The sequence below is a fragment of the Symphalangus syndactylus genome, chromosome 8 (assembly GCF_028878055.3).
Source record: "Symphalangus syndactylus isolate Jambi chromosome 8, NHGRI_mSymSyn1-v2.1_pri, whole genome shotgun sequence".
Lineage (NCBI taxonomy): Eukaryota > Metazoa > Chordata > Mammalia > Primates > Hylobatidae > Symphalangus > Symphalangus syndactylus.
Genome location: NC_072430.2, coordinates 104,018,206 through 104,039,913, shown reverse-complemented (window position 1 = coordinate 104,039,913; position 21,708 = coordinate 104,018,206). Strand labels below are relative to the sequence as shown.

The 21,708-nt window shown below is 40.6% G+C and overlaps 1 protein-coding gene across 7 annotated transcripts in view; it reads left to right on the top strand.

Annotated features, from left to right (window-relative positions):
* The first annotated feature begins 285 nt into the window (after window positions 1-285).
* The window catches only part of FTCDNL1 (formiminotransferase cyclodeaminase N-terminal like), a 217,607-nt gene continuing 196,184 nt past the window's right edge, over window positions 286-21,708 (top strand). For 5 of the 7 annotated variants that reach the window (XM_063644989.1, XM_063644990.1, XM_055290138.2 and 2 more), the window contains exons 1-4: window positions 414-684; window positions 2,440-2,561; window positions 5,237-5,332; window positions 7,300-7,452. In XM_063644989.1, the coding sequence (XP_063501059.1) occupies window positions 638-684; window positions 2,440-2,561; window positions 5,237-5,332; window positions 7,300-7,452 (418 nt within the window). In that variant the 5' untranslated portion in view covers window positions 414-637. Of the gene's footprint in view, window positions 704-2,439; window positions 2,562-5,236; window positions 5,333-7,299; window positions 7,453-21,708 lie in introns of all 7 variants that reach the window. The other 2 variants (XM_063644988.1, XM_055290141.2) reach the window with 2 other exon arrangements.

The following is a 21,708-nucleotide window of genomic DNA, read 5'->3' as shown; positions in this document are numbered from 1 at the left end:
TGTGTCCCTTCCAAGGAAATCAGAGAAGAGCCCCCTGCTGGTGCATGATCAATAGGCAAAGGCCTGATCATTAGATTCCAATGCCCCTTTAAAGTCATTAATTGACTAGAGAATTGCAGAGGGTCTGGCGATACAGAAGAGCAGACGAAAAGGGAACACTGAGAAAAATCTGAAGCGTTCAAGGGCGCCAGGCACGTGGTGCCGGGTCAGGGAGGGAGACGCAGAGCCAGCCCGGGCGGTGTGCGGCTGGGGTGGGGCGCGCTCCGGGCGTCCGGGAGGCGGAGCCGGCGGCGGAGGCTGCGCGCGGGCCACGCGCGGCGGCGACTCGTGCTGGGCGGCCGCCCTGCCCCACCGCCCTTTGGCGCGCGCAGGTCCGCTCCCCTCCCAAACCGCAGAGCGGCAGGCGCGGCCGTTGGTTCGGGAGCTCGGCCAGGGCAGCGCAGCTGCCGGCCGCCCCTCGCTCCCAGGCGCCACAACCCCGCGCCCTCACCGCTGCTGCGTCCCGCGAGACCTGTGGGGAGGCCGGGAGTCACTTCGGGTTCCCTTTCAGCCCACGTGGTCCTGGGACACTCCACCCAGGAACCTCGTCGGCACCGCGCAGGGAATCCCAGCAGCGGGGTTCTGGCCCCAGCTCGCGATGCAGCAGCCTGGCGAGCGTCCCTGCGGCCTCCAAGTGCCGGTGGGGTGCGTGCGCAGGGGGCAGGTGAACTGCTGCACTTTGCACTTGCTGGGCTAGGTTCTCCGGGGGTGGGGAGGCGCGGGGGCGGGGACGGCCGCGTGTTTGATCTATCACCAGAGGTCATCCAATGGTAATTGAAGGATGAGATGGGAAGACTAGGATCTCCCTGTCCCAAACAGAGTGTTTTGGGGGACTTGCTTTTGGGTCACTTTCTGAGCCTGGTACTGCCGCTCATTTAAGCTTCGCTGTGAAGGTGAATTTTTCTAACACCATCTTTGTGTGATTTAGCTGTCCACAGGGAATCAAAATGTGGAATGAGAGGATGAAACTAATCCTTTCTTTTGCACTGTTAGGGGTTGCCATAAACACCATTTGTTAAAAAGCATAATTATGTTGGGAAAGTGCCTGATGAGACAATTAAGCTGCATAAACACACTGAAAACAAATGAAAACCAGAAGACGCCCACACCCCTTGTGTAAAGCAATTTTTTGTTTACATAGAAACGAGAGGTCTGGGTTGCTTTATTACAACAATGTTATTAATATCTAGAAAAACCTAATGACAGAATTTTTATGAATTTTCAGTGATGAGATGATGGACATGATATGAAAACCTGCCTGCAAACGTGAGCCAGCTACGAAGGCTGAGCTCTCTCTAGGTTAAGATGATTAGGCCAGCGAATGATCCTGGCGAACAAGCCAGCAGATTTATTGAGGGAGAGCACCATTATTTGCACCAGAGCACTTTTAGCTTAAACTCTAAAGTTTAAAGCGTGTCTCAGAGTTAGACCACTGTGGTTGGTATCCCTCACACGGGGAACATTACCTGTCAGAAAATGACCCTCATCAAATATTTGTTGAATGAATTCATGAGGGCCTTATCTATTTTTAGTTATGATATTTAAAAGAGACCAAAGTTATGAGGTCCTGAACTTGAAGAGGGAAATTATTTTCTTATTATTTTAAGATGTTTTAATTCCTTTAGATCATGAATATCATTTGAGGTATGGAAAGATGAGTCAAAAATGCTATTCTAGAGTACTAAAAAGTATCAAAGCAACCTCCAAAACCTGTATAATTTTCAACAAAAATCACATTTTTGATATTATTGAATAATATATATCAGAATATGTGTCATCTTTCAAGTTACAGAATTTTGTAAAAAGACTTTAAACTGATTTAGAAACTTTGGTGGAACAAGGAGGAACTTAGACAATTGTCATGTAAACCATCCAAATGGCTTCCTTATTTATTTGTATAATGTCCATGGCATGGCCTGTAGACACTTTCATTTTTGCCACAAGAATTTCTTTTATAAGAATCCACATATTAAATAATCTTCCTCATTTCCTTTTTCTGCATTTCCCCAGTAAGTCTAGTTTAACAACAACAACAAAAATACCTATTTGTAAAATAGTACAGACCTTGAAAACAGGGATAAGGCTAAGGAAAACTATGCTTAAAATGGGATAACATACTTTAATGAAAAACTTTCCCTTACATGATGGAATTTACGCTGAGGACCCTGCCAGGTATTTTCCAGTGTCGTTACAAGGTTTATATGTATGTGACCATGTACGCATGGTTTCTTATTTTAGTCAATCTGGGGATTTTATGCTTTAGAATGTTTCTAGGAATGAAATAGTAAAGTGCTCATATTATGACTGCTTCGTTTCCAAAAAGTTATGATTTTTTTATAGTTAAAACATGAAAATATGAATCAACTCTAGAGACACATAAAAATTTTTCTCCTATTCCAGAAAAATCATGTCTTCTTCCAGAGTGGAGCTCCGTTTGGCTGCCTGTTTACTAAACGTTTCAGAAGCCAGAAGAAAATACATTGTTGAGAACATAGCAAAAGCAGCTCTTCTTGACAAAAACGGTAGGAAAAACAGACAATTGAAGCTGAATATTGTAGTGTTTTGAGAATTTAGTAATTTTTGTACTATGCACACTGTATCTACAGAACACTTTTCTTTCTTTCTTCCTGAATTTTCCTCCTTGCTCTTGAGCTGTTGCAGCTCTGCGCAACTCCAGGATACTGAGATAGCTCAGTTACTCAGATGTGCACATATGCTCTTTTCCAAATGTCTGCATACGCTCAGCAGCGCAGCTCTTAACATTTGCGTGTGAATCTCTGAGATGCGTGTTGTTCAGGATATTGACAGGCTCCTGGGGAGAATGTATTTACATAAAAGTATAATGTTTCCCTCATGGGTCGTTTATTTGATCATTAATAGAATGAGCATAATCGTACCTTATGCTTTTTATTGAGCAGGTTAAATGAAAAATAAACTTGCCAAATACCAACTACTTTTCAAAGCACTCCTGCCAGCAAAGCCCATGCAATCATTACAGTATTATTATTTCTACCCTCTTTTCTCTGTACAGACACTGTGAGGCAAGTGCATTTAAATGATGCGCATAAGATCACTCAGCAATTTGGTGACAGAAGACTGGAACTCATGCCTCCTTATTCCCTTGGCCAGTATTACTATGAAAGATACTGCTCTTTTTTCACCCTTCTTAAAATGTTCCTGTGATGACACATGGTTAGGTATTATTTGTCTTTACTTTCACACACACAGTAACACACACAACAGTGTATACAATCATTTAAATAGAATGCTGTTATTAAATCAATAACTTTTTGGCAACAGGTGAAACCAGCCCTAAAGCATTTCAGACAGTAAATTTTAATTTCCGATTGTCATTTTTAACGTGGTTACTGCTTTTCATAAGAAAGAACTGTTTTCCCCCAACCCATCTTAACTGTGAGCACGTTTAAGTTACTGTCTTGCAACTTTGCAGGAGCTAGAAATGTCTGTGAAAATTCCTGATAATTGCTGATAAGAAAACTCCTTTGGAGTTGGTATGCAGCTGTGATTTTGCATGCTTTTTGTGGAAAGAGCCAGCTCGGGCTCTTCATTGTCAGAAACAGTACATCTAATGGGATTGGGTTGCCTGTCTCTGTGATTAAGTGAATGTGCAGAGACATTTGTAGAAGACACACACTGATGGATGCCTGGGTCTCAACTCACAGTTTTTATCAGCTTATTAGTGGCAGCAGCTCAAATGGAATTATAGCTATTATACTCCATTACAAATACCAAACAATTTACTTCTGCTGAGATTCACACTGACAGCTCCTCTTGCCAGCGGTAATTTTTTTTCTATATGCATGCTTAAGAAATTGCAGGAGAGAGTGTTTTATTCTTTCAGCATTTGATTCAATTGAATCATATGAAACTGAGAATAAAAGCTTTTCAGGAGAAGATTTAGGATGAAAAAAAATTAAATCATATCTCTTTTCTTCCAGGAGTTAGAGTATGTTGAAAAACTACAAAAAATAGGAGGTTGCATGATCTTGTTCTTACTTCATCTTTTCTAGTTTTCAAAACGCAAGGAAGGTAGCACTAGTTAAGAAAATGAACGTTTTCTTTTTTTACAAATATTTTAAAGGCATTTATTTTTAAGTGAGTGGAATAAAACTATATAAACTGTATGTTTTTTTCTAATTAAGCAATGTGAGCACATTTAAATGGCCTAGAAAGGTCTTAGGTAAAGGAATCTGAGTAATAAATTTTAGACCTACACCAGGGCAGGACTCTACAGATGCTCATTTGGCCATGAGTGAGTGACATATGTTTATCTTCTCACATTATTAAAATTAATAGTGTAGGGCTGTTCTAAGCTCTGTAGTTCCTGGGTGTAACTTGTTTTTCCTTTCCTCTGAAAAGATTAATTGTTAAGCTGCCAGGGGACAGGGAGACAAGTTATAATAGCATAACCAAAGGTTTAATTACCGCCTGAAAACTTTTGTCCTTCACTTTGAATTTGCTTTTGTAGGCTTAAGGGGGACTTTTAAGGAGCCTGGACCATGCTTGTAAACTTCAAAAATAACTGTAGGGTTATGTATGGCTGCCACACAAGGGAATGTCAGCTTTCTCCTCAAGGTTACACATATTCAAGAGAGTCACAAACCACCAAAAGCTGGAAGTTGTTAACATCTGAAGGCTGTTGGTGGCCTCCGAAAAGGAGATGGTGGATCAGAACAGTTTCTAATGGACAGGTGCATGCGTCTCAAAAACCTCTGCTCTGGGCACTAATTGGTCTATTCTAGTTTTACCAGATGTCAGATCTTGACCCAAACAGTTTAGTTTCTGGATTTTGAAAGGAAATATTGACAGGGCCTAGGTGATGAGGTTGCTAAGGAACAGGACTTAGAGCGATATGATTTGGCTATCGAAGAAAGGAGCTACCATCTTAGACTGAGTTAAGGGAATTTTGGCAAATTCAGTAGCAAGTCCAGAAGAGCATCTCTTACAGACATCAAAAGCTTGTGTCTGAGCTGAGCCATCCGGTTATACAATAAGACGCTGTAAGGAAAGTGGGACATTGCGTCTCATGAATTTCATGTTTATTCAATGTCACTTTCAAAAGTCACATACCATAATTTTTCCACTAAGCTAAATTTAAATATACCAGAAGAAATAAACTATTAAGGTTTTATCACAGAAAAAAAATTCTTGCACTTCCGTCTTGTTTTCTTCAAAGGAAAGAAACATCCTCAAGTGTCAGTGCTCAATATATTTTCTGATCAAGACTACAACAGATCAGTCATTACAATAGCAGGTTCTGTTGATAAGTTGGGTAAGATATCAGTTTCTTTCTTTACATATATGTCTTTTTTTTGGTGAGGGGTAGGCTTCAGGTAGACCTGAACATTCTCTAATCATTGATTTCCTCTGTAAATCTGAATACTCCCCTCTGTTAAGTAAAGAGTCTACCACAAAACTACATTTAATCATTTTTCTGAACATGTAAATCTCAGTCTCCATTTCCTCTTTGTTACAGTGAACCTTGGGGTCCAAGATTTCATAACTTTTTTTTTTTTTTGCTGAAGATGATCACATATCCTTTGGGGTTAAGAAAAGACATCTTCAGGTTTTAGCCTGTGAAGTAATAGTGTTGAAGTCCCCGGAGCGTGATGTTCCCCTTCCTGTGTCCATGAGTTCTCATTGTTCAATTCCCACCTATGAGTGAGAACATGCGGTGTTTGGTTTTTTGTCCTTGCGATAGTTTACTGAGAATGATGTTTTCCAGTTTCATCCATGTCCCTACAAAGGACACGAACTCATCATTTTTTATGGCTGCATAGTATTCCATGGTGTATATGTGCCACATTTTCTTAATCCAGTCTATCGTTGTTGGACATTGTTGTGGGGTGGGGGGAGGGGGGAGGGACAGCATTAGGAGATACATCTAATGCTAAATGACGAGTTAATGGGTGCAGGAAATCAACATGGCACATGGATACATATGTAACAAACCTGCACATTGTGCACATGTACCCTAAAACCCTAAAGTATAAAAAAAAAAAAAAAATAGCGTTGAAGTCAGCTTTCATTTCACTGCTAAGCTGGCATGGAATGAAACGTGCTAAGCAGTGCATTCTGGGTTGGGAGCTTGAGATCTGGAGTTGGGCAGTGAGTTGACATGTCTCACAGGGACATTGTAAGGTTTAGTAGAGAGCTTACAGATAACTTCAGCAAGCATAGGACAGATTATCTTTTTTTTTTTTTTTCGAGACAAGGGTCTCACTCCATCACCCAGACTGGAGTGCAGTGGCCCGATCTCAACTCACTGCAACCTCTGCCTCCGGGGTTCAAGCAATTCTCGTGCTTCAGCCTCCTTTGTAGCTGGAATTACAGGTGCACAGCACCATACCTGGCTAACTTTTTGTATTGTTTTCAGTAGAGACGGGGATTTGCCATGTTGGCCAGGCTGGTCTCAAACTCCTGACCTCAAGTGATTTGCCTGCCTCAGCCTCCCAAAGTGCTGGGATTATAGGAGTGAGCCACTGAGCCCAGCCTGAACAGATTATTTTGAATGTTATCTTAATACAGGATAAAAATCTGCTTTTTCTTCTATTGCTAAAATGATCATGCTGTATTACTAATAAAAACTCAGAGTAATATCACAAAACTCTTAGGTATCTGTAATATGCATTTAGCTATAATAGTTCAATGGAAAATATAATTAGTGGATAAGAGCAAAACTAAAATAAGTAAGCTTTAAAAAATTTATGTGAAAAAAAAATTTATGTGTTTGGGCACAGTGGCTCATGCCTATAGTTTCAGCACTTTGGGAGGCCAAGGTGGGAGGATTGCCTGATGCCAGGAGTTTGAGACCAGCCTGGGCAACATAGCAAGACTCAGTCTCTAAAAAATAAAAAATAAAAAAAATTATGTTTGTGTATCTATTTTAATATAATTACTCATAAGGCATTCTGAAAATAAGGAATTTGATTAGATTAATTGGAGACAATTGAAAAAATTTAAACAACTGTAAAAAAAAATCAAATAGTATAAGGCCAATAAATCTTGTATAATTCTCCCACTTTGGGGAGGAAAAAGCTGGAAGAAATGTCAAGTTTTATGACTACTGTGAGGTAGGGTGAGGGAAAAGTTAGATTTTGTATTTTTCATTATTTTGGACAAAAAATCTTCTATACAGATTACAAAAGAAAAGCAACTAGTGGACCAACAAAATGATAGCTTTTTCTTTAGATGCAGTTGAAAGCTTAATGATTGTTTTTCACAGTTTTGCACTTTTAGGCAGTTCTGTTCTGGCTGCCTGCCTAGAGGCCTTCCAGGGTATCGATATGGAAGTTCAAGAGGGAATCCACCCTTGCCTGGGAGCAGTGGACCTGATTCCAGTTTACCCTCTCTCTGGTGTCACAGTGGAAGAGTGTGGAGTGGCGGCTAGAAGTAAGAGAAAGTTTGGGGTTATGTGTTCTTTCTTACTGGAAACCATTTTTACAAACTGAAATATCTTGTGAGAATCAAATCACTCCTCAACCCCTGGGAAAAGTTGATCTTGAAGAACTGTATCAACAATACACTGTGTGTTTGTGACACACCCCTCCACTTCCTACCCCATGACATCATGGTACACCAAATGTTGTGGGATATGGCAAAAAAAAGAGAAATCAATAATTTTATCCCTTACAAATTCACAGTAGCTCCTGAGGAAACAATAATAGTTTCTAATAAGTCCTTTAGGCTCTTCAGGGCAGAACAATGGTGTGTTTTGCCTATCTGTGTCCTATTTTCTTGAGCAGGGGTAATGATGAGGTCGAAAATCCACTTAAATGTTAACTCTTACCCCTTTTTCCTCCAACTTTTTTTTTTTCTTTAGAGCTGAACTGTCACTTGCATGATTCCAGCCCCAGGGGTAAAGTTAATTTGGAAAAATTTGAGCTATGTCACTTGAGGTGTTTTTGAATTAGGCAAATTGAGAGAAAAGAAAGACCTTTTGCCTGGACTGTCTAACTGTACCACGGTTAATTACAAGATGCAGAGGCTTATAATCTTCGGGGAAAAATAGCCGCCTTAGGATAATTGCATTCTTTTCTGTATGACCTCAGAAATCCCTCCATGATGTTGCCTCATTTTTAATTAATGGTGAATCATCTAACATTTGGGATGTAGATTTGGACTTTAGCTGAGATACATTAAGCACCAGAAATAGGAAATTAGAGTTGCTTCCAAAGGAATACCTCACTACTTATGCTGCATTTTATGTGACCTGACAGTTGAAGAGTTATTTCCGAAGGAAATTTTGACCCCAGACTTGCTTTATGTTTTATCCAAGAAAGAGTTAAAATTCAGCATGGGGGTGTGGGGAAATATGTTCCACACAAAAATGAAGAGTTCAGAATTGTCCAGACCAGAATAATGATTTTAATTGTCTTCAAAACAATTATGGACAATTACACTAAATCTCAAATTAGCTAGTACATGAAGTTCTTCATTATATCAGGACTGGTCCACCCCAGATGTTCATCCTGTGTAGGAGACAGTTGAGAATCAGTGAGTCTGGACACAGGATTTCTCCCTTCCCTTGCCCTTTGCTTCATTGGCAGCTACTGTACCTCATGATTTAAACATGGACATTTCTAATTAAATGAGAGCTCAGCTGCATTCTTGAATTAATTTATAACATTTGATTTGAAATGTAATAGCTTCAATCTTCATCTGATTAAAAACAGTCCTATACTGTACATGGTTACTATTTTGATGCTCCAACATGCAGTTTTTATTTTTACATTCCCTTTTCTACACAGCTGTTCATCTAATATCATCCAAATTTTTTTAAGTTTGTTTTTTGTAACAGCATGCTCAGGCATTCTTATGAGGCAGAAGTATTTGCATTCTAGGATCCCGCTGTTCTTAGAACAGTGAAAGGATGTTTTTCCCTAGAATAAGGCTTTCCCAGAGAAATCAGCTTTAACATAATAATCAGCTAACTTTCTCTGGACAAGGGGCAATAAATAGCATCCCAGTGACATAAAAGAGTTGATACTGATATGTGTAATTTATGTATATTTTGTATGCAAAAATGCTGAATAACATATTTCAGAACTTTTTAATATCAGCTATAAGTTTGCTTATAGCTTCAGGAAGAGGTTCTTTTTTTTTTTGAGACGGAGTTTCGCTCTTGTTGCCCAGGCTGGAGTGCAATGGCGCGATCTCGGCTTACCGCAACCTCTGCCTCCCGGATTCAAGTGATTCTCCTGCCTCAGCCTTCCTGAGTAGCTAGGATTACAGGCATGCGCCACCACACCCGACTAATTTTGTATGTTTAGTAGAGACAGGGTTTCTCCATGTTGGTCAGGCTGGTCTCGAACCCCCGACCTCAGGTGACCCACCCACCTCGGCCTCCCAAAGTGCTGGGATTGCAGGCGTGAGCCACTGTGTCCAGCCAGGAAGAGGTTCTTAAGGTGGGTCCAGGAAGAGGTTCTTAAGGTGGGTCCAAAGGTGGTATTCAGAGGATTTATAAATAACTGTCAACAATTTTTGCAAGTTTTTATGCATATGCATTGTGTATATATACATAGAGACATATATTCACACATAATTTTGCATATCATTTTAGTTTGAGGACTTTTAGAATAACAGGAACAGTGATGCAGAGGCCCAGAGGTGAGGGCAGTTTGAACTTGAGCACCTGCAAAGGACTTCATTATGGCTGCGTGGAACTTAGAGGTGGAGTGGGATGGGAAAGACATTCCTGGGAATGTTATGAAATGAAGCTCAAGAGGTAATCAGAGGCCAGATTATGAAGTTTTATTTTTTTTTAATTTTTTGAGATGGAGTCTCGCTCTGTCACCCAGGCTGGAGTACAGTAGTGCAATCTCGGCTCACTGCAACCTCCGCCTCCCAGACTCAAGTCATTCTCATGCCTCAGCCTCCCAAGTAGCTGGGACTACAGGTGTGCACTGCCATACCCAGCTAATTTTTTTTTTTTTTTTGTATTTTTAGTAGAAATGGGATTTTGGCATGTTAGCCAGGCTAGTCTTGAACTCCTGACCTCAAGCAATCTGTTGGTCTCGGCCTCCCAAAGTTCTGGGATTACAGGCATGAGCTACCACACTTGACTAGATTATGAAGTTTTAGATGTTAGGTTGAAGGGTTCAAATCTTGTGCTAAAGGCAGTGAGTGGTAACCACTGAAGTGTTTTAAGCAAGAAAATTATATGATTGGCTTTCAGTTTTAGAAAGATCACTCTGCCTGCATGATAGAGAATGGACAGGAAGCAGGCTGACCAGTTTGGAAGGATGATATTGGCCTAAGAGAATAGAGAATGGACAGATTCCATGGGCTGTTGCTGGTGAGGGACAGAGCAGTGGTGTGATAATGTTATAACTTAAAATGACAGAAGAAAGGAGGTTTGAGGGAAAGAGCATGAATACATTTTTTTACATGCTGTCATTTGACAGCATGTAAAAGGTTGGCAGAGGTAAAATAATAATAATGTTCTAAATGATTCATTGTGAACAATGTTTACATAGGTATAATAATGTAACCACTAACTATTGGCCCAAATTTTGATATAAATATATTGAGAGGATGGTTGGTTATACAGTTTAGAGCTCAGGTGAGATGTAGGTCTAGTCTGTATTTATTTAAAGCTTACAGGTTTTTTTCCCAATATTTTGGACATTGGTATTTATTTATTTATTTATTTATTTATTTATTTATTTTTTGAGACAGAGTCTCGCTGTGTCACCCAGGCTGGAGTGCAGTGCACGATCTCTGTTCACTGCAACCCCCGCCTGCTGTGTTCAAGCGATTCTCCTGTCTCAGCCTCCCCAGTAGCTGGGATTACAGGTGTGAGCCACTGCACCCGGCTGGTTTTCATTTTCTATAAAAACTCACAATTGATCTATTAGGCTACATCTCATTTTTATCACTATTAGGTCTCTAAGTTTTTTTTTTTTTTTTAAGACAGGATCTCGCTGTGTTGGCCAGGCTGGAGTGCAGTGGCGTGATCTCAGCTCACTGCAACCTCTGCCTCTCTGGTTCAAACAATCTTCCCACCTCAGCCTCCTGAGTAGCTGTGATCACAGGTGCATGCCACCACACCTGGCTCGTTTTTGTATTTTTTATAGAGACAGGGTCTTGTCATGTTGCCCAGGTGGGTCTTGAATCCCTGGGCTTAAGCGATCCTCCCACCTCAGCCTCTCAAAGTACTGGGATTACAGGCATGAGCTACTGCCCCTAGCCAGGTCTCTAAAATTATTTCCTTTCTTCCTTCTCTTTATTTTTTCTTCCTTCCTTCCCTCTCTTTCTTTTTGTTTTTATCAAAATGATACAGGCATGTAGCTAAAAATCACATACTGTAGAGGGGTTTATTCTAAAAATTCTAAGTACCTATCTAACCCCCTTTACCTCCTACCATACACACACTTCAATTTCCTTCTCCTCAGAGCCAGCCAAGTACTTTCTACTCTTTTACCTTATTGATTTAACTCTAGATATCGAAATATCACACATACACTGGTATGTCTTGGTCTTTCAGTTTTAGGCATTATCTATTGACTTCTTACTGTGGAATACGAAAATTTAGCTTCCCCTTACCCCACCTCCCATCTCTAACACACACACACACACACACACACACACACACACACACAAACACAGACACATGCCACTCACACTTCCCAATCTTCCAACCTCTCAATGTATTTATATCAAAATTTGGGTCAATCGTTCGTGGTTACATTATTATAACTATGTGAACATTGTTCACAATGAATCATTTAGAACATTATTATTATTTTACCTTTTCCGTGTAACTTTATACTTTTGCTGGAGTTGGTCATTATCTTTTTGATAATTTGTTTGCTTAGTGTTTTATATACTTACCACTGGTTTAGCTCCAAATTCTCTGTCAATAGTTACATCTCTCCATGCGTTCAGATAGAACACTTCATACATTCATTGAGGGTTCTATCAATTCCAGCTTCTTAAATAAGTATCTTCTAGAATTCTCTGACCTGTTGCAGTTAGGACTAGCTGCCCTCAGTGTGTTGAGGATAACTGTCTTCATAGGATCTCCCTCAGCCATCATCATGACTTTCATTTTTCTCCATGTTGGATGCCCTGGTCCTCAACCTGAATCCAATGTCTTCTTTTTCCCTTTTTTTACTTTCTTGGTTTATGGTGTCGTTTTGGTGGAACATATCCTTTAGTAGCTTTCTGAAAAAAAATGAAGTACATTGTTGACCCTTTGCATGTCAGAAAGTGCCATCATTCTACCTTCACACTGAATTGTTAGTTTGTCTTGCTATAGAATTCCAGGTTAGAAATAACTTTAATTTAAAGATGTTGTATCACTGAGTTCTTGTTTCCACATTGCTATTGAGACTTCTGAAATGATTGTGACTCCTTATTTTTTGTATGTGACCTTTCATTTCTCTCTGGAGGCTTGTGAGGTCTTTGCTTGGTTCCCAGTGTTCTGAAATTTCCCTGAAGTGCTTTTGTATGGGTCTGTTTCCATCCATTAGGCTGGATACTTATTCTTTGAAACTGTTGTCCATCAGTGCGGGACAATTCTTTTGAATTATTCCATTGTTGATTTCTTCCATTTTCTCAGTTCTTTCTAAAAGCCCCATTATTTGGAGATTAGAACTCTTTTACTGGTCCTCTACATTTACTTTCTTTCTTATTTTCCATCACTCTATTTTTATAACACTTTCTGGCAAATTTTGTCTACTTGCTATCCCAGCCTTCCATAAGTTTTTATGGCTTCTATATTAATTTCCAAGTGCTTTCATTTACACTGTAAATGTTCCTTTTATTTTACTTTTCAAGAAAACATCCTGGTTTTATTTCATGAACGTATCATTAATGGATCATTTCGGTTTCTTCTTCCTGTATAGTCTCCCCTCACCTTGTCCCTTCACCCTGTTGCTTTTGCCTGTTTTTTTTTTTTTTAAAGGCTTTCCTTAGATGTTTGATAATGCTGGGTTGGCTGCTTATTCTGAGTGGATGCTAGAAGGCTGAATGGACACTCTGAGTATGCAGGTGGTGTTTGTCAGCTGTAGGCTGACATGGCTGGGTCGTTTCTTTGGGGAACTCATACTTCAGTATTTTTTTGGTCTTTCCTCTTGAGCTGTTCAGGTTTCCCAGAGAAGGATCTTCCAGTGTCCAGCCTGGAGTGGAGACACCACTACCAGTGTTTTAGAAGCTGAGTTGCACAAAAGGGCTGAAAAAATCTCAACGTTTAGATTGTCAATATAAATGTTCTTTTAATTCCTCTCTTTTCGTTACTCACCCCAGCCCTCAGCTGTGTCCATATTCCCCAGCCCAGACACCTTGTGTTTTACCTCTTACATATCCTGCCAGGGTGTGGCAGGGCAGGTGACTGTCTGTGTGAATTAGGGATGGGCTCTGACCGCTGCTGAACCCGACTTCCCACCCATCTTCCGGTTTTGAGCTTCCCCTTTGCCTTCCCTCCCAAAGTGGGGCAGCTGGTTCTGTCCACTATCAGGCGTCTGTGGGATGCATCAGGCGCTTCTCTGCTGCTCCGTTTGCTGCCTTGAGTCTGCCGAATCACCTCCCCCTCACACGTTTTCTCTGCAGCTTCTAGTGCGATTGCCTCCTCTTTCTTTCTGTTTGTTTGAGTTAATGCTTGGGAAAAAAATTTCTTTACCATTGTTTCTTCTTGGGGTTTTTGGAAGAAATGAAAGTAAACATATGGATCCACATTTTCATGTTTTCCTGGAAGTCCCTACTTCTCTTGGTGATTTTAAATCATCTTGGATCTTTCAGGAACAATGCATTCACCTCACTTGGAATCATTGGTAAATTTTCAGGAGCATTCTTCTTTTGTCTGACTTCTACTCAGTATTGAAGATATTTAGTCTGATGTTCTGGACTTCTATCAAGTTTCTATAGACATTTTCTCTGCAGGATACTGTGGACCCTGATGCTTCTTGTATGTGTTCCACGTCTTCCTGACTCCGTGTTTTCACATGCTGGACTCAGTGTCTCTGTAACATGACCCTGTTGCCTGTTCACACACAAACTTTCATGAGAAGGATTGAGTGATGATAGAGGGGAGGGGTCAGCGCAGAAGATTCTTAGGCAAATTCTCCCAATGCCTTGACAGTGAAAATAGGCTTACCTAACATGTAGGCTCATAATATTCAGCTTCAAGAGTCTAGACCATAGTTAATGAATTTTATAAATGATATGGAAACTTGCTTTTTGTTTCATGTCATTGATCAAATGAATGTTTGCACAATGCCATATCAACTAAGGTCATTATTTAGAGAACTAGAAAGATAAATGCTAGCCATGTAAGTTACATGAATAAACAAATAGCTCTGGCGTGATTGATTCTTATTGTTTTGATTTTTTAAAAAATACATAAAACATTAAGGACTTTGGGCCGGGCGCGGTGGCTCACGCCTGTAATCCCAGCGCTTTGGGAGGCCAAGGCGGGTGGATCACGAGGTCAGGAGATCGAGACCATCCTGGCTAACACGGTGAAACCACGTCTCTACTAAAAATATAAAAAATTAGCCGGGCTTGGGAGGCTGAGGCAGGAGAATCGCTTGAACCCGGAAGGCAGAGGTTGCAGTGAGCCAAGATCGTGCCACTGCACTCCAGCCTGGGCGACGGAGAGAGACTCTGTCTCAAAAAAAAAAAAAAAAAAACAAAACATTAAGGACTTTGATCAGAATGATCAGCCTTGTAGATTTTTTTCTATTATTCTTATGACTTGGAGGATGTGTGCCATGACACATTCACACAGCGTCAACACTCCCATGGTAGTCTTGAGACCCTTTGATTACCTTATTACAGATTGTCAAAACATGGGCTGATCTGGCAAATCAGGAACAACTTTTCACTTTAAGAATTTCTACTCTGATTCTCCAGTTGCTATGGAGATTGTCTCATAAGACAGTGTTGGATTTGGTTGAGATCAGTCAATTTAGATGCTGGGTTCTGATATAGTTCTAACCACCATCAACACTACCCTCATTGCCATAGCATAAAAACAATAGTCGATTTTACAAATGTGTTTAAACATATTTAGGGCATAGCATTTAGTTGGAGAATTACAGGAATACTGCCACCATAGAAAAATCTGCGAAAACAGGGGATTGTGCATTGGGAAAGTACTTAAAATATTAAGATTGATTTCCAGTGACTTTAGTACATTTTAACTATGAAGGAGAGTTACCGGGTTGCTCATAAATGCATGTTGCCACAGGCTGAATAAATGCAAGAGGAGTCTACCAACCACTGTAAAACAGAGGTACTAATGAAGAAGGAAAGGCCAGATGGGAGAACTGGGATAAACAAACTTAATCTTCCATGACCAGCAGTTATGGATGAACCCAGCCATACTTGAAAAAGCTGCACTCTTTTCTCTTACTGTGGCTCTGCTACAACCTGCAGTGTGAGTGAGCAAGCAAGTTAACCCCATCGGGCAACACTTGACCTGTGGGGGACCAGAGCTGGTAGATAAATGCTTGCCTCTTTTGTCCCTGAGATGGACAATTCTGAGGCCCATCTCAGCAGGATTGAGTCCCAATTGCTCACAGCTTGATACCATACCCTGATATTGGCTTTTACTCCTTCCCTGTATCACTTCTTTTTTTTTTGAAACAGGGTTTGCTCTGTCACCCAGGCTGAGTGCAGCGGCACAACTGTGGCTCACTGTAGCCTTGACCTTCCAGACTCAAGTGATCCTGCCACCTCCGCCTCCCAAATAGCTGGAACTACAGGCATGTAACACCATGCCTGCTTAATTTTTGTAGGATGGGGTCTCCCTGTGTTGCCCAGGCTGGTTTCAAACTCCTGGGCTCAAGGGATCTGCCCACCATGGCTGGCCCCCTGTCTCACTCTTGATATAAAAGCAATAGGGTTTATTGAGATATTGACAAGTGGCTGGGAGTGGTGGCTCATGCTTATAATCCCAGCACTTTGGGAGGCCAAGGTGGGAGGATTGCTTGAGCCCAGGAGTTCAAGACCAGCCTGGGCAACATAGGGAGACTTTGTCTCTACAAAGAATAAAAATAAAAAACATTAGCTGGGTGTGGTAGTGCGTGCCTGTAGTCTTAGTTACTTGGGAAGCTGAGATGGGAGGATCCCTTGAGCCCAGGAGGTTGAGGCTGCAGTGAGCCATGATGTGCTACTTGTACTCCAGCCTGGGCAACAGAGCGAGACCCTATCTCAAACACAAAACAAACAGAAAAAGAAATATCAACAAGAACAAATGTCTTATAAGAACACAAAACAAACAGAAAAAGAAATATCAACAAGAATAAATGTCTTATAAGAATCTCCTAATTGGAACAAATGAGGGGTTACATGAAATCCATGCTGCCTGACTATACACTTCTTGTAATTGTTTCCTAATCTAGAAGCCACAGGTGAGATTTACAGTTAAAAACTAGGAGCCCCCTCCCCAGCCAACCACTTCACCTAGGTAAAAGGTCTCTTAAGACACTCAGTGTTAAATCAGGAGTCATTGTGGGAGACATCAAACATTCACCCCTTACTAACAAAGGGAGCCCTGGGGAGCCTCAAAGTTGAGGGGTTTTAGGTTTTCTGATTTTCAGTAGATATCTACAACACTCAGAGTTTGGTATTTTATATGATTGCTGATGGTGTTTTAGAGATTGTGGATCTAGTAAGGGTTTATAACAGGTGACTGAATACTAGGCCCTGGTATTTTTGAGCCTAGGCCCCGTAACTGTGGAGATGTTTTTCCTGAATCCCTTTTCCTTTTATCTTTCCTTCCTAGCTTTTATAGTGGCTTCTAGTGTCAAGGCCACTAGGATTAGAAAACTCTGAAGAAATGATACAATGATGTTAATAACGTTGATGGGCTTGTAGATTAAGTGCAAGTCTCTCCACACCGTCATGCACCCACCAACCCATCCACGTGTTCTCTATTGGTAGAGTAAGAATGTGCTTCTCAGGAGACTCACAGCCTGCAATAATAATGACAACAATGTATTACGATATTACAATAATTATAGCATCATTAATTAATTATCTTTTATTACGTGACTATTAAAGTTACATAGGTTGAATAATTCATTCTCCAACTTTAATTACCTAAACGTATGTAGTAAGATAATATCTTGAGATACTAATTGTTGTGCTTTTCTTTTCCCCATAGCCTGTGCGGGACTGTCTGAGTTACCTACCTTGAGGGGATTATAGGATTGTTATAGTGACAATGCAGAAGTAACAGTGTTCATGTTTGATTTATTTATTTATTTTAGAGACAGGAACTTGCCTGTTGCCCAGGCTGGAGTGCAGTGGTGCAATCCTAGCTCACTGCAGCCTTGACCCCCTGGGCTCAAGTGATTCTCCTGCTTCAGACTACTGAATAGCTTGGACTACAGGCATGTATCACCATGTCCAGCTAATCTTTAAGTTTATTTTTTGTAGAGACAGGGTCTTGCTTTGTTGCCCAGGCTGGTCTGGAACTCCTGGCCTCAAGTGATCCTCCTGCCTTGGCTTCCTAAAGCTCTGGGATTATAGGCATGAGCCACCACACAGCCAGAATTTTTGGCAGTCGAAAGCAGAGGCTTTGGGAAAGCAGTACACAAAGTTTATATAGCATAGCAACGAAATTAGAAAGAGAGTAGAGAAAGAAGAAGGTCACTTCACTCCCTCCCCTCAGGGAAATAAGAGTATTGGGGTGGGTTTAAGAGGAGAGCATGACAAATAATACACGTCTTCCTTTCCCACATTTGGAACCAGCCCCACAGAAGAGAAAGGCAGATGAGAAATGGAGATGCTACACTAACTTTATTACTGATAAAACTAGTATTGGCGACTGGGCCTACCCTACCAGAGAATTAGACTAACCCAGCCAGTCACAGGCAGTACCGGGCAGCCAAGGCCTGAGGTTGGACAGCTTTATGGCAAGGAGGAGTGGCCTGGAATGTGTGTTTCCTGCTGAAAACCAGCTCCTAAGAAGGAAGAGGGAGGCAGGGTGGGCCTGTGCACATCCAGTTTCTCTCCCAAACTTCCCATCAGAGAATGAAAGTTAGGAGGGAGCGAGGCTGGTGTTTTAGTTTACTAGGGCTGCAGTAACAAAGTATTACAGTCTGGGTGGCTTAAACCACAGAGATTTATGGTCTCACAATCCTGGAGGCAAGAAGTCCTCGATCAGGGTGGCAGCAGGGTTGGTTCCTTCTGAGGGGTGTGTCCCATCTTGGCTTGCACTTGACCTTCTTCATGGTCACGTGGCATTCTTTCTGTATATTGTCTGTGTCCCAGTCTCCCCTTTTTATGAGGACCCCAGTCATATTGGATTAGGGACCCAACCTATTGTAGTATGACCTCATCTTAACTCATTACATCTGCAATGACCCTATTCCAGAATAAGGTCATATTCCGAGGTACTGGGAGCCAGGACTTCAACATATGCATTTTTGGAGAACGCAATTCAGCCTGTAACAGACAGCAAGATGAGCAGAGCTCTCTCTATGTGGAAGAAAACATCAGTAATGAGCGGAAAGCATTTTTCTCCAAAACATAGGTGAAAGAGGTTGGAGAAGGGTGTGTGGAAATGGTCGTTATCTGAAAGGTGGGGATATGAAAAGGGGGAGGGCAGGACTTGACTCCTTTGGGGGGCAAATGGTGAGAGGTAGTGCCAGCTTTGAGACCACTGAGAGATTATTGTGTGTTGTCTGTGGCCAGCAGCCAAGAAGAGGCTTGAGAGCTGAACACACACAAGGAAAGCAAAGTAACTCATGCAAAGCATTTGTTTGCCCTTTTGAGGAACACCAAATAGGTGGAAGAGCCAAGTTAACTCTTTGTTGCTGTGGGGAGTAGGCTTAATGCTGAAGGCTATTTATACATTGCTGATATGTTATCCAGCAGAAGGATTCTTGGCCATCCCCAAGGCTTCGCCATGACCCATCTGAACTACTCTTTGGGGAACCTTTAGCATCTCTATAGCTTCTCTGAAAGAGAGTGAGAGGTCCTTAACAAGCAGGGAGCAGTATATGCAAGTGAAAGGTCAATACTGATTCCACCCACTCAGGATGTATATGTATAGATCTGCCTGTCAGTCTCTGATGAGCGTGAACTAACCAATAACATCACATTCCACTGTGGTTAGACAGGGAAGCAAGATGGGAAGTGGGCAGGATAAGAATTTGAAACTGGACACACTGGCTCATGCCTGTAATCCCAGCACTTTGGGAGGTCGAGGCAGGTGGATTGCTTGAGCTCAGGAGTTCCAGACCAGCTTGGGCAACACTGTGAGACTTCATCTTTACAAAAAATGTTAAAAAAATTAGCCAGGCGTGGTGCTGTGTACCTCTCATCTCAGCTACTTGGGAGGCTGAGGTGGGAGGATTGCTTGAGTCTGGAAGGCAAGGCTGCAGTGAGCTGTGATGGTGCCACTGGACTCCAGCCTGGGAAACAGAGCAAGAGCCTGTCTTAAAAAAAAAAAAAAAAAATTGAGGAGCTGAACAATCTTAGTTCAAATCCCACATCTGCTACTTGTTTGCCAACTGGCTTGAGAAAATTTTTTAGTCTCTTCTTTTTCGGTCTCTAAGAGTTTTTGTATCTGTAAAATGGGAGAATAATATCATCCTATTAGGATGGTTATGATAATTGATGACTGTGTAAAGCCCCAGATCCTCTGCCTCCTACTGGCTGTCATTATTTTTAGTGATTCTCCATTGCCTTGTGGAGGGGGTACAGAGTAGTTGGAGCCCAGGAGAGTCCCTTTCACCATAAAGAGAGTGGATCCCCCTTTTCTGCTTTATGTAGCAAGATTCCAAATAAGGTACCTTCTGAGAAAAGGGATTGCACAGCAAGATGTTAGAAAATCACTTGAGCAAGAGATGTCTGAAGTGCTTTCAGCTCTGAAATTTAAGTTCTATAGCAAACAGCTTCTCCTTTGTCAGTTCTCCGTTTGCAAAATGATATTCAGTACCTATTTCAGAGAAATATTATGAAAATAAATGGAGAGGTGTTTGTGAACATCCAGACAGTCTTGGAGTGCCTGTTATGTTTCCATTTCCTATAGTAAATGCTATTGTGACTTTTAGAGAAGTATAACAAACTACCTTCCACCAACAAAACTGAGGCCATGAAATCTGTGTGTGAAGCCATTAGAAGGCACCACAGGACACAATAAAATGAGTTATGGAGTACAGTATAAGTTAAATATGTTAGGCCACTCAGGAAAGTATAATTCTTTAAATGAATTATATCACATCTGCACAAAGTGGCAAATATATCAGCATATGCCCTACAAAGGAATAATAAGCTTCTGTATACATATCTCTATGAAACTATATGTTATATGCAAGGAAATAACCTTCTTGGATTATTGGTTATGAAATATATAAGTAAAATATGCCCCAAACTCCTGATATACTGTATACTTTCATGAATACTTATATCTGTATCTCCATGAAATTGTATGGTATTTTAAGAGTTTGAGGTCACATTATTTTTCTGTTTATAGGGAGGAGAGTAGATAGGTCCAATTTTTTCATTCCACAGCTGGAAAGCAGACTTTGACACATTAAGAAACTCACTTGTAGTTTTTTCTATCAAGACAGTAATAGAACAAAGAATCCTCACAAACATTTATTTATTAGACCTTGCCTGATTTTTTAAAATTAATTCTCTGTTTCAAAATTTCGAGTACTACAGTTAAGGTTAAAATTCACCTCTGATCACTACTCTTATTCCTGGTTCTCTGAATGTCCCCCTGCCAAGTTATGGTAAGAGTATAGCATGTCCCAAATCCAGAATTTTCTACATGCTTTACTTACATACATGTATAAACCAATAAATCCAATAGAGTATTGCTTGCATATGTTTGTATTAGAAATGCTCTTATACTATAATTTTTTCATTCAGCAAGATAGCTTAGAAATATATCCATGGTATTACATATAGTTCTATTTCATTCTACCTGCTTTATAATTATCGTAATATGAATATAACACATTTTGTCTGTTCTCCTGTTTGTGGACATTCAGATTGTTTCTTGTTTTTCCTAGACCAAATAATGCAATGATGAACATTCTTGGATAGTCTCTCTTGTGCACAAATGCAAAGCTTTTCCTAGAGCAAATACAAAGGAATGGAATTGTTAGGTTAAAACATTTAAAAGTGTTTTTTCCAGATTAATTTTACATGAAAATCAATTAAGTGCTTATCCTGACCTCATTTCCATAATAAATAAGTTTTTTCTTTGCATTTTATTTTTTACTGTCATGCCAATAATAAACTGACAACTCAGAGATGCAAGTGAAATTTTTCTTAGCAAGGCCTGTTCATTTGGAGGCATAGATGTTGTTATCAGCCTGTCGTGGTTTTTAAGTTCGTCCTTTTGAAATGAAACATGATGGAGTAAACAGTAGCATCCAGTGATGTGCGGTAGTTTTGTTTCTTCCTTTAAATTGTTTTCTGCTACCTCAAGAAAAAACAGGCAACAGAACGTGTCAGTCGAAATGCAATTTAGGAATTGCACTTGATCTCATTTTTCAGCCTGATGTTTCTGCTCTTTCATCATAAAGATCAGCTGCATTTTATTTTTTTCAGTCCCTTAGAATAACATCCAGTTCTAGTCAGCATGTTTAATGTGCTTCTCAATGATGTTCTAGCACAATAAATTTCTGTATCTCGTGCATGTGTACATATGGTAAAAATTTCTTCAAGTTCTAGCCA